This window comes from Mauremys reevesii, linkage group 25 (genome assembly GCF_016161935.1).
Source record: "Mauremys reevesii isolate NIE-2019 linkage group 25, ASM1616193v1, whole genome shotgun sequence".
In the NCBI taxonomy this organism is placed as follows: domain Eukaryota; kingdom Metazoa; phylum Chordata; order Testudines; family Geoemydidae; genus Mauremys; species Mauremys reevesii.
In genome coordinates, this window is record NC_052647.1 from 2,921,152 (window position 1) to 2,934,022 (window position 12,871).

At 50.7% G+C, this 12,871-nt stretch overlaps 1 protein-coding gene across 9 annotated transcripts in view; it reads left to right on the forward strand.

The window, feature by feature from the left end:
- BRD4 (bromodomain containing 4) overlaps nt 1–12,202 on the forward strand; it is a 234,194-nt gene extending 221,992 nt beyond the window's left edge. For all 9 annotated transcript variants that reach the window (XM_039514640.1, XM_039514637.1, XM_039514642.1 and 6 more), the window contains 3 exons: nt 8,846–9,057; nt 10,226–10,448; nt 10,784–12,202. In XM_039514640.1, the coding sequence (XP_039370574.1) occupies nt 8,846–9,057; nt 10,226–10,448; nt 10,784–10,852 (504 nt within the window). In that variant the 3' untranslated portion in view covers nt 10,853–12,202. The remainder of the gene's footprint in view (nt 1–8,845; nt 9,058–10,225; nt 10,449–10,783) is intronic.
- Nucleotides 12,203–12,871: the final 669 nt, after the last annotated feature.

Sequence of the window (12,871 nt, forward strand, 5' to 3'; positions counted from 1 at the left end):
CCAGCTATGTCCTATCACCGGTACGTGTCTTCACAGAGACTGCTACATCCATGGCAGCATCCACCATTTCAACGGCCTCAGAGCCTTTGGTACCGTGGGGGCCACCACAGCCTTCCTTGGATCTGGCCTATTGGCTATACTGGGGACCTGGTCCCAATACCCCCCCTTGGAACCAGCCTGGTCCACAGAACGTTTTGCCTGCCTCCTGCTTAAAGGCTCCTTCTAGCAGACTCTTGGATCTGTTGGTAGAGGAGGAACACCTCAGTCTGGTCCTGGCGGTGCTGCCAGAATTGGTAAATTTTTCCTCTTCATCTCCGGATGAAGCAGTGACTGCAGCATCCCCTGTGCCTCTGGATGACTTCAGGCAATTTCAAGGAACTGTTGCAGAGATTCTCAAGGGAACTCCAGTTTCTGGTGGAAGAAATCTAGGACCCCGGAACCAGTCACAATTGCACTGCCTACTGACTCCAGGCTATTCTGGAGCCTGCCAGGACCATGTGGCACACCTCTCCCACATGTATGGCTACCCCAGAGGGACCAAAAAGCATTACGTTCTTGCTAAGGGATCTGAGACCTCCCTCCCACTTTATTTTTTTAATTTTTGCATCCTCCTCCAAACACCCTAGTTGTCCAGGCAACAACTGCACAAGCCAAGCAACAGCACTCTCAATCTTTACCTGCTGATAAGGAGGGCAAACATTTGGACCTTTAGGGATGCAAGGTATTTTCCTTAGCCAGCCTTCAATTCTGTATTGTGAACTCTCAGGCATTACTAGTCAAGTGCGACTTCCTGAATTACAGCAAGTGCCAGGAATTTACTGATAGCCTGCCACAACACGATTGGGGTCACTTTCAGGCATTTATTGAGGAAGGGAAGCTGATAGCCAGAATAGCCCTCCAACTGGGGATAGATGCAGCAGATACTTCTTGCAGGACCATAGTTATGTGTAGAATGTCTTGGCTCCATTCCTCTGGTTTCTTCTTTGAGTGCTTGCTCATGTGTATTCTACAGTAGGTATCCGTGCTTGCCATGTGCACCAGTGCCGGAAGTTTTCCCCTCAGCAGTACCCGTAGGGGGAGCGCTGCAGCAGCCCCTGGAGTGGCGTCTCTATAGCGCGCTATAAGGGGAACTGCACACTCTCCCCACCCTCAGTTCCTTCTTGCCGCCAGTGATGGTACATCAGAACTACTTGCTCCAGCTTTGCCCCAGAACTCGTTTAGTTGTTAGTAGTACCTGTGTTAGTTCAATAAAGTTTCAGCATGCCCCAGGGTTTAAATCGTGCGAGTCTTGCAGGCATTCAGTGCCTAGAAGTATGTCAACTGTCTCCACTGCTTGAGTGAATCTCACATCAGCGACCACTGTAAGATCTGCAGGTCCTTTAAACCCAGAACTAAAAAAGAGAGAGACATTAGACTTTGAGCCCTTCTCATGGAGTCGGCACTGGCCCCAACTCCAGTGCGCCGAGCGGAATCGGCACTGGGCACTTCATCTTCGGTGTGCAGTGATCTCCCGGCACCTTCCAGTGGCTGGCATCTCTCCCCGTCCAAGAAGCAGAGAAAGGCCCTGTCCCCTCAAAGGTGTCAAGAGAAAGCAAGGGGTGAGGCTAGACCCACATCGGGCAGCCCCAGTTGGCTCCTCAGCTTGGGAGCTGTGGAGAAGGTTCCGGGGGAAAGGGCTTTACTCTCGTTACTTCCTGATCCCCAAGGTGAAAGGGGGGCTCAGGCCCATCCTGGATCTGAGAGACCTCAATCGGTTCATGGCAAAATGCTGGTTCCGCATGGTCTCTCTGGCGTGTATCATACCCGCTCTGGACCCTGGCGATTGGTATGTGGCCCTGGATCTTCAGGACGCATACTTCCATATCCATATATTCGAGGGGCACAGACGCTTCCCCCGTTTCCTAGTGGGACAGGACCACTACCAATTTATGGTCCTCCCGTTTGGCCTGTCCACTGCACCCAGGGTATTCATGAAGCATATGGCGGTAGTGGTGGCCTACCTCAGACACTGAGGGGTACAGCTATTCCCCTACCTCGATGACTGGCTGCTAAAGGGCATCTCGCGGTCCCAGGTACAGAACCACATGAACCTGCTCTTGGCTATGTGTGCTAACCTAGGCCTCTTCGTAAACGAGGCCAAGTCAACATTGGTTCCGGTGCAGTGCATAGAATTCATAGGCGCTCCCCTGGATGCCTCCAACGCCACAGCCTCCCTTCCTCTGGACAGGTTCCAGACCCTGAAGCGGCTTATAGCCTCGGTCACAGAGTTCCCCATCACCATGGCCAGGGCATGCCTGCGGCTCCTGGGCCACATGGCGGCGTGCACGTACGTGGGCTGTCACGCCAGGCTTCAGATGAGGCCCCTCCAACTCTGGTTGGCCTCAGAGTTCTCCCAGGCCCGGGACAAGGTCCTCTCGGTACCAGCACGGGTGATCGGCACACTACAATGGTGGTCCTGCCCGGCCAATATGCTCCAGGGAATTCCCTTCCGGGACCCAACCCCATCACGAGACCTAATGTCCTGACGCGTCGGACCTGGGCTGCGGGGCCCTCATAGGGAACTCACAGACCCAAGGGGTGTGGTCAGCCGCAGAGCTGTTCCTTCACATAAACGTCAGGGAACTGAGGGTGATACGCTTAGCCTGTGTGGCGTTCGGCTCACAGCTGCGCGGCAGGGTGGTTAGAGTACTCACAGACAACGCCGCTGCGATGTTTTACATCAACAGGCAAGGCGGGACAAGGTCCTCGGCCCTCTTCCTGGACGCCCTCAGTCTCTGGGAGTTCTGTATAGCCCACGACATCTCCCTGAAGGCTTTCTACCTGCCAGGCGTCAACAACACACAGGCCCGATCACTTGAGCAGGTTTTCTGCTCCAAACACGAGTGGTCGCTCCACTCGGAAGTCACTCACCAGCTCTTCCGAGCGTGGGGCACTCCCCAATTAGACCTGTTTGCGACCTGACAGAACTGCCATTGCCACAGGTTCTGTTCCGGGAGGGGGGCGTGGGGAGGAACACGATCTCAGATGCCTTCCTCCTGTCATGGTCGGGTCAACTCCTTTATGCCTTTCCCCCATTTCCCCTCATTGGCAAGGTCCTGGAGAAAGTGAAAAGGACAAGGCGCACGTCCTCCTGATTGCCCCAGCTTGGTCCTGGCAACATTGGTACGGAACCCTCCTGGGCTTGCTCATGGCCCCGCCGCGGCCATTGCCGCTCCGCCCGGACCTCATCAACTCCTAGACTTTAAGGTCAGAAGGGACCATTATGATCATCTAGTCTGACCTCCTGCACAACGCAGGCCACACAATCTCACCAACCCACTCCTGTAACAAACCCCTAACCTATGTCTGAGCTATTGAAGTCCTCAAATTGTGGTTTGAAGACCTCAAGCTGCAGAGAATCTTCCAGCAAATGACCTGTGCCCCATGCAGAGGAAAGCGAAAAACCTCCAGGGCCTCTGCCAATCTGCCCTGGAGGAAAATTCCTTCCCAACCCCAAATATGGCAACCAGTTAAACCCTGAGCATGTGGGCAAGACTCACCAGCCAGCACCCAGGAAAGAATTCTCTGTGGTAACTCAGATCTCACCCCATCTAACATCCCATCACAGACCACTCTCCCAGGACCAGGGCCACCTCCTCCACCCCAATCTGGCCACCCTCCATTTGACAGCATGGCTGATCAATGGCTAGATGCGGAGGAGAGAAGGTGTTCGGAAGAGATCAGACGTGTCCGCCTCGAAAGTAAAAAGCCATCCACGTGCCGAGCCTACCTGGCGAAGTGGTCCAGATTCTCCAGGTGGGCGGGCGAGCTGGGTACTTCCCCAATGTCTTCCCCGCTCCAACTTATCCTTGAGAACCTCCTTCACCTTAGAACTCAAGGCCTGGCTCCTTCCTCCGTCAGGGTGCACCTGGCGGTTATTTCAGCATTCCATCCGCCGGTCCAGGGCTGCTCGGTTTTCTCCCATGCTATGACCAGGCATTTCCTCAAAGGGCTAGACCAGTCCTTTCCTTATGCTAGAACCCCTGTCCTTCAGTGGGATCTAAATTTGGTGTTATCTCGCCTCACGGGGCCCCCATTCGAACCCTTGGCCACATGCTCATGGTCTCACCTTTCATGGAAAGTGGCCTTCCTCATGGCCATCATGTCAGCCCGGCGGGTCTCAGAGCTCAGGGCCCTGACCGGCCCCCCCCCCCCCCCTTTACACAGTCTTTCACAAGGACAAGGTTCAGCTCCACCCACACTTGGCATTCCTCCCTGAGGTGGTCTCCGCTTTTCACATAGGCCAAGACATCTTCCTGCCTATCCTCTGCCCTAAACCTCATGGCTCCAACGAGGAACGTTGCCTCCATATGCTCGATGTGCACAGAGCACTGGCTTTTTACCTGGATCAGACTAAGCCGTTCCGCAGCTCTGCAACTCCTTGTTGCGCATGAGGGATCAGCTGATCCCTCCATCCAGAGGCTTTCCCGGTGGATTACATTGTGCATCCACACATGCTACGACCTAGCAGGGGTTCCCGCACCACCTATCGTAAGGGCTTACTCGACAAGGGCTCAGGCCTCAGCGGCGGCCTTTGTGGCCCATGTCCCTATCCAGGACATCTGTAGAGCCGCTACCTGGTCCTCAGTACACACGTTCACGTCGCAATATGCGATCATCTCCCATGCCAGGGATGACGCTGTTTTCGGTAGAGCTGTGCTTCAGCCTGGGACTCTGTGAACTCCTACCCACCTCCATCAGACATAGTTTGCAATCACCTACTGTGGAATACACATGAGCAAGCACTCGAAGAAAGGACAGTTACCTGTTCCGTAAGTGGCATTCTTCAAGATGTGTTGCTCATGTCTATTCCACATCCCGCCCTCCTTCCCCTGTGTCGGAGCTGATCCGGCAAGAAGGAACTGAGGGTGGGGGAAGTGCGCGGCTCCCTTATAGCGTGCTATAGAGGCGCCACTCCAGGGGTTGCAGCAGCGCGCCCCCTATGGGTACTGCTGAGGGAAAAACTTCCGGCACCGGTGCACATGGCGAGCACGCACACCTACTGTGGAATAGACATGAGCAACACATCTCGAAGAACGCCAGTTACGGAACAGGTAACTGTCCTTTCCTGAGGGAGGTACATAACACTGTTGAAGACCTCACTTTTGGTGAATCCCATCCTTTTAACCAAAAGACAGATAAATCACTGCATTCCCTCAACGACTTCAGAGCCACCCTTTGTTCACTGGGCATCTATGCTCCTGCCCCCAAGCTCAAGTTCCAGCAGTGCTACAGGTCCCCACAATTTTGCCTTCAAAGACCCCCTGGAAGCATCAAAAGACACAGATATCTCGCCTCCTCCTGGGCCTCCTTTGCAAGCTTCAACATCACAGCTACAACCTCCAACCAAGAAGTATTTCTGAGGCGATTCCCAGAGCTGCCAACAACTATGCCTGCCACCTCACAACCACACTCCCCCCATTGGGGGTCATTTAGCACTCTTTTCCCACGTTTGGAGTGTGATGATAGACAAATGGGTGTTGAACATCATCCACCAGGGCTATGTGATCGAGTTCATCGAATTACCTCCTCCAAGACTCCCCTCCCTGTCCCTCTTCAAGGTCTGCCCTCACAACAGCATTCTCACCCAAATGGTGAATTCCTTATTACAGCAGGGAACAGTAGAACACACACACACTCTTTTTCTCTCTCTCTCTCTCTCCACCAGGGAACAGGGTTTTACTCAACTTACTTCTTGATACCCAAGAAGAAGGGTGGGTGGAGACCAATCCTCAATCTCCGACATCTGTTGGTTCATTCACAAGTTTTATATGGTCATTCTGGCAGCAATTATCCTATCCATAGAAAAGGGCATGTGATTTACGGTTCTCGATATTAAAGTTGCTTATTTTCACATTGATATCCATCCGTCCCACAAACATTTCCTGAGATTCATAGTGGGCACCCACTATTTCCAGTACAGGGTGCTCCCCTTCAGAATAGCCACCACTCCAAGTCTTCCGCAAAGTTTTTTCCATCTTTGCAGCCTATGTCAGACATTAGGCTGGCTTCTAATTGCACGATCCAGGCAAGAAGCCCAAGCATCAACCTCCATGTTGCTCAACTTCCTTTCATCCTTGGAGTCCACATCAACGTTGAGAAATCTACTCCTAGACCCCACACAGTCTCTGGACTTCACAGGAGCTATCATCAGTTTGGACACAGTACGGGCCTACTTACTGAAAGACAGGTTCCAGACAGTGCTCACATCATGAGCAATCATTATGTACAAGCCAGGATTTGCCTGTCCCTCCTGGGCCACATGGCTTTTGTGTACATATATGACCCCATTTGCACAACTCCACCTTTGCTGCCTTGAGTCGTGGCTCCAGTACGTTTACTCACCAAACCGTCACTCCCTGGATTTCATGCTGTCATCCCTCTGATGATGGTCAGAGCCATGTCATGTATGCGTGCGGGTTCCCTTCCTTCCCTCCTACCAGACAAGACGATCATCACCAATGCATCCCCGATAGGCTGAAGAGCCCACATGGATGAGCACAGGTCACGTGGTCTCCCCGAGAATCCAGGATGTACATAAATATCCTGGAACTCAGAGCTGTAAGAAAGGCATGCCAATCCTTTCTTCTGTTTATTCACTCCCATCACAGTCTCCTCATGTCAGACACTACTGCTGTTTTCTATAACAGGAACGTGATCGGCCGCTCTATGCACAATCTCTGCAATTGGTGCATCAATCCCCAGATTCTCTTGTCTGAAGGCTATCATCCATGGACACAGAATGTAGTCTCAGACTTGATCAGCAGACATTTTGCAATTCCCACGAGAGGGAACTTCACAATTCAGTAATACACAGCATCTTCACCCGATGGAGGACCCTGACCAGAGACCTATGCATGTCACAAACAAACAGCAAATGTACCACTTACTGCTCCAGAGGAGGCCTCGGTCACCACCCTCAGGATGATGCTCTCTTGGTCAGACCAAATCAACTACGCCTTCCCTCCTCTACCTCTCCTGCCTCAGGTACTCACAAGATCTAACAAGACAGCACGATGGTCATTCTGATCTCCCCGTTGGCCCAGGCAATTCCGGTTTCCCAATCTCCTCTACATGTCATTCTGCCCACCAATTCCCCTCCACAGCTTCCCCGATCTCCTGACCCAGTACAACAGTGAGATCAGCCATCCCAATCCACATGAGCTCCACTTCAGAACATGGTATTTGGATGGGCATTTGCTTTAGCGTGCACGTGCTCTCCTGCTGTGCAAGACATCCTCTCCAGCAGCAGGAAGGACTCCACTAGATAATGTTACTGAGCGTTTCTTATCCAACAAAAAGTATTTCTGCCTGAACTGATGGGGATCCCCCTGATCATCCTGGATTATGTTCTGTCCTTGAAGTCATCAGGTCTTATCTCAACTCTTTGAGAGTCCAGCTGGCAGTGATTAGCCCGTTCTACTGTCCAGTGGAAGGTTGCACTGTCTTTGCACACCCACTAACCACTAGGTTTTTGGAAAGGCCTCATCACAACCTCTCCCATCCAAATGATCATACCCCAATGGTTACCTGAATCTAGTTCTCTCCATGCTAACGAAACCACACTTTAAACTGTTACCATCGTGCTCATGTCCCTCCTTTCCATGAAAGTTGTTTTCCTTGTTGCTATCACTTCTGCGAGAAGGGTTGGTGAACTTGAAGCTATGATAGAGGACCTGCCTTTTATAGTGTTAGAGAAGGGTTCTTTTCCCTACATCTACTCCCCAGCTTTTTACCAAAGGTGGTCTTCCAGTTTCACATCAATCAATCTATTCTCTTAGCTATTTTCTTCCTGAAACCACACCCATCTGCAGAGGAACATCAACTCCATTCCCTCAATGTCTGACGAGCTCTGACCTGTTGCGTGCAGAGAACAAAACCAATCAGGAACTCCTCTAGGCTGTATATGTTGCAGTAGCAGAAAGACTCGGGGGACAAGCCATCTCCACCTAGAGAATCTCTAAATGGATTTTGGGTTGCATTTCACTTGGCTACCAACTGTCAGGCCTACCTATCCCCACAGGGGGCAGGCTAACTCCACGAGACCTCAGGCTTTGACCATGGACTCCCTTCAGTTAAGGAGAATGTAGAGCGGCCACCTGGAGTTCTTACACAGCTTTGCAGCACACTGTCTTAATGCAGGACTCAGTGGCAGATGCCTCCTTTAGATGGCAGTTCTCCACACAACCATTCCTTCCTCATCCTTGCACCCTCTTCCGACTTAGGTACTGCTTGTTAATCACCACCAGTGGAATAATAGGGATCATCACTTGAAGAAGAGAAAGTTACTTGCATGTAATTGGATGCGTGGTCCCTATCTGTATTCCACTTCCCACCCTCCTTCCTCTCTGCTACGCATCTGTCTGATTCGTATTGGAGAAGGAACTGGCGGCATGGTCCGGTTCGCCTCACCCTTTATCACCTTGGCTGGAAGCAGGGCACATGCACACACCAATGCACACTACTTTCAAATGCTCTGATTGCAGGCGCATGGTTCGCATGCATAACCCCTCAGTGGAATACAAATATGGACCACACATCTCGAAGAACCTCCAGTTATAGGTAAGTAACCTCCTCTTTCAGTAACTATCAGTCTGTGCTGGATTGAAACAGGTCACAACCTTCAGCAAATGCTTTTGGGGGAGTTCTGTGGCCTCTTACTGTGACTCTCTGAACGTAACCATAATGCCTAGCACTAAGGTTCATGCCAGACTCATCATGCTACTGTGTGCTGTTAACATTAGCTGGGAGGCTTTGTCTGCTAGCTATGGCCCAGTTCAACACTAATGCCTTCTTGACTTCACAGGATCTGAAAATAAAGAACATGGGCTCGTGGGCAAGCTTGGTCCAGAAACCCCTCACGACTCCATCCTCCACAGCAAAGTCCTCCAGCGACAGCTTTGAGCATTTCAAGAGGGCAGCGCGGGAGAAGGAGGAGCGGGAGAAGGCACTCAAAGCTCAGGCAGAACAGGTGGAAAAGGAGAAGGAGCGGCTGAGACGGGAGCAGGAGAGGATGAGGTGAGAGGCCTGCACATCTGTATTTCATTGCTCCTAAAACTTGTCTCCACAGGGTACCAAAGTGCTGTGAATGGGGTTATGTCCCCATTGGGGACAGTCACTTCTGTTTTTTGCTTCACTTGTCAGCTAGGTGCCTTGGAGCCACTGCTGATTCTTTGGGAAAAGACAGGTTTTGCAGCAGGATCAGCCAGAAGACAGTGAGGGTAGAGCTGTCTCCACTGTCCTTTTGAGGGGTATACCCGACATGGCCCTGTTGTCCAGGCCACCTTTTCTCTAGCTCCCTTGGGTTGTACCTGGGCTCTGTTTGCCTAGACACGTGGCAGCACTTACATGCTGCAGTGCAGGAACTCTGAACATAATCAGTGTGTGTAATATAGCCACTGCTTCCATTGTGGGCCCACGCAGGAGCCAGTGCAAGTTGTAGAGTTCCAGCATCATACCAGTTCTGTTCACAGTTCATACCAGTGAGGTATCTGGGTGTGCCGCTGGATAACAGCTGCTGTTTCCTCCTTCTCAAGCTGGCTAACAGTACTGTTAAGCAAGAAGCAACATGAGCAAGAATATCTTGATGCTAAGCACTTCCCATTCCACAGTGTGGATGTTGCAAAATGGGTGGCTTGACTATGCAACAAACTTCACAGGGAGAAACCCCTTAGCTGCCCATTCTCCAACTGGGATCCCCAGGGAGCACTTGCTGGGGGAGATGGCTGGACACATGGTGCTGGCTGCTCTTCCTCGTTTCCAGTTGTTACCTGGCATTAAAAATGTAATACATTGAGTCTTTTCCTGAGAGACTTCACTATGTCAGTGATTGTTGGAGTTCCCACAGGAAGGTTATAGGATCACAGAGGGGAGGCATCCATGAGACGCTCTAAGGTGCCACAAGTACTCCTGTTCTTTTTGCTGATACAGACTGACACGGCTGCTACTCTGAAATCTAAGATACGGGTCACACTAGGAACAAGTTTGAAACAGCCAAATCTGAGACATCCCTTCCCACTCTAAAATGGTGTTTCCTCAGATAGTCCATCACAGCAATGATGAGCCAGCCCATGGGGTGGAAGAAAGACTCAGCAGTACCCCCATAGAGCTGCTTAAGAAACTTCTATGCCTTATGGGGTTGCACAGAGCGCCCCACCATTCTAATGACACTCTTGGGTCTTGGCAGGAGTCGTGATGACGAGGATGCCCTGGAGCAAGCTCGTAGAGTTCAGGAAGAAGTCCGAAGACGCCAGGAGCAGCAGCAGCACCAGCAGCAGCAGCAGCAGGTGTCAGCTGCAGCCTCTGCACCCCAAGCACCGAGCTCTCAGCCACAGTCCTCTCAGTCTATGCTGGATCAGCAGAGAGAGATGGCCAGAAAACGGGAGCAGGAGCGAAGGCGCAGAGAGGCGGTGAGTGGTGGTGGGGGGGGGTATTGGGCACTCTGATGGGGGCAATTTGAGGCAGATGTTCAGGCAGAGTGCTTTTGCTGGGATGCCGATGCCTTGGTGAACTGAGTGAAGACTCCCAACTTCAACAGATTGGCAGACAACTGTGCCAGGAAACTTAGGTCCACTTTTATAGGGCAAAAGTACTAGATTATACCAGTAAAAATTTAGGTAGCCCAGCAAAATCCCTGGCCCCTAATGCCACCCCATTGAGTCAAGTGCAGCATCCCTGCAATGTTGCTCCTGTGAGCATCAATCCTGCAGCCTTTGTAATTCTCTTATCTCCTCTCCCCCTTCAGATGGCAGCTACTATCGACATGAATTTCCAGAGTGATTTGTTGGCAATATTCGAAGAGAATCTTTTCTAATAGCACCTGGTTTTCTTCTCCTGACTCTTTAATTTCCCGGCGAATCTTTGACTCTCCATAGTGTTAACGGCGGCTGGGAGGGGGAGCGTTCCTGCAGCCCTTCTGCATGTATGACCATTGCAGATCTTTCAGTCAAGGCCTCAGAAGGATCAGCAGAGTCTGCCTTACAGTTTGACTTTTGCCCCCCCCCACACACACTGAAGAAAGACCGATCAAGACAAGCCAACTACGTACTAGGTTTGATTGGACATGCAGCTGCTGGGAAGGGTGCCCTGATCACTCGACATTCTCTATGCCAAACGTATTCACAGTATATCCAGGACTTCATGTTCTTCACACCTTTTCTATCCATAAAGGTTCTAAGTTACAGAATGTCTATGAATAAACAGTGCTGTGTCATGACAGCAAGAGATGCTCTTCACTGAGAGGCTGCCTATGGGAGTATCCTGGCAGGAATGGGAGACCTGGGGTCCAGCTGGGAAAATACACAAGCTGTGTCTGGTCCTTTCATCACTGGCTTTGCCTTTAACTTAACTTCCCACAAGCCTTTAGCTGGGAGCCATTCTCTGTAAGTGTTCGCTTGTGCAAAAGGGAATAGTACAGTGGAGGTGTCAAGTGTAACTGGCCATTTGAGTGAGGTTTTTGTTTTAGCATTGTGTGAAGGTCCGGGAATTGGAGCTAGACTACCAACCAAAGTCAGTTTCTTTCAGTCTGTTTTTTTCCTCCAGGCAGTTTGTCACTGCTCAACTCTTGACTGGGTATTAATTGTCTCTTTGTTATAGAGTGGAGTGGGGAAACCAGTAACACCAGGGGAAGCTACCACCCTGTCACTAGTGTTTGACCGTGGCTGTATTGTATAGTGACTATAGTTGGCATATATTTGTTTGAGGGTTTTGGTGAGCCACCAAACTCGGTGTAAAAACACTGCTTATATTTTGCTCAGTTTCAAACTTTTAGTCTATATTTTTAACTGTAAAACCAGAAAGCTGCATTTTGGTTTTTTTAAAATGTCATAAAATATGGTTAAAAAAAAAAGTTTTTATACCTAAAAGGAGTGGCTGAGAGGAGGGCAAGTGGAGGCGGCAGTTTTGGAAAGGCTCCTTCCACCACCTATCAAATCTCACTCACTAGCAGCGGACGCTTTCCCATGCACCTTCAGTGTGTATTCTTTTAATTTTAGTCTATGAACTGTTAAAATGTTATGTGCCATAAATACCCACTATACAGTACAATACTGGTGTGTCAGTATGGGGTGAGCGCTGGAGTAATTGATTGGTTTTACTTTAATACGGTGAATATGCATTTGGTCTGTACTGATCATGGAATAAACTCATCTCTTTTTTTTTAAAAGATGGTGTCGTACTGACATTTCTTTGAATCCTACTTGTGATTGAGTTGTTTAAAGGGGTGAGAATTGTTGAGGAAAGGTTGTCCCTATATCTTGACTGTGCTCTAGGGGAAAGGAAGGAGTTCTCATGCTCCTGTACCCATCCTGGGGGGAAGCTTGTCCCAGGTAGCCAGTGTGCATTTTCCCTCCTAAGCGAGGGCCAGGAGAGCTGCCATGCTAAAGCAACGTGATCCTGGACAAGGTGTAGTGAGGCTGATCTTGTGTGAAGGCTTCATCCTGCTGTTGGCCCCCCTCCCTCACCTAGAGGGCACATCAGGACACCAAGCACTGACACCCACAGCGTCTCAGACAACCAGCGCAGTCCCTTCCCAGTTTCTGAGATCGTGATGCAGATGTAGCTGACACTATGTAAAGCAAGCACAAGAGCCTGCCTAACTCCAGAAGTGACATTTGTCCTACTGAGCAAGAGCTGGGATTCTCCAAGCCTTGGTCAAGCTATTTATTTTGAGAGCTGATGGCTTCCATTGATGCTTGCTTTCTGAGGTTTGAATGTGGGGGGTGGACGATGGGGTGGGGAGGGCCTTCTCTTCACATTCCAGACCTAGTTCAGTGTGAGAACTGGGTGCAGCTATCCCTGGGAAGATCCAGTCAGGACAGGGGACAGATTAGAC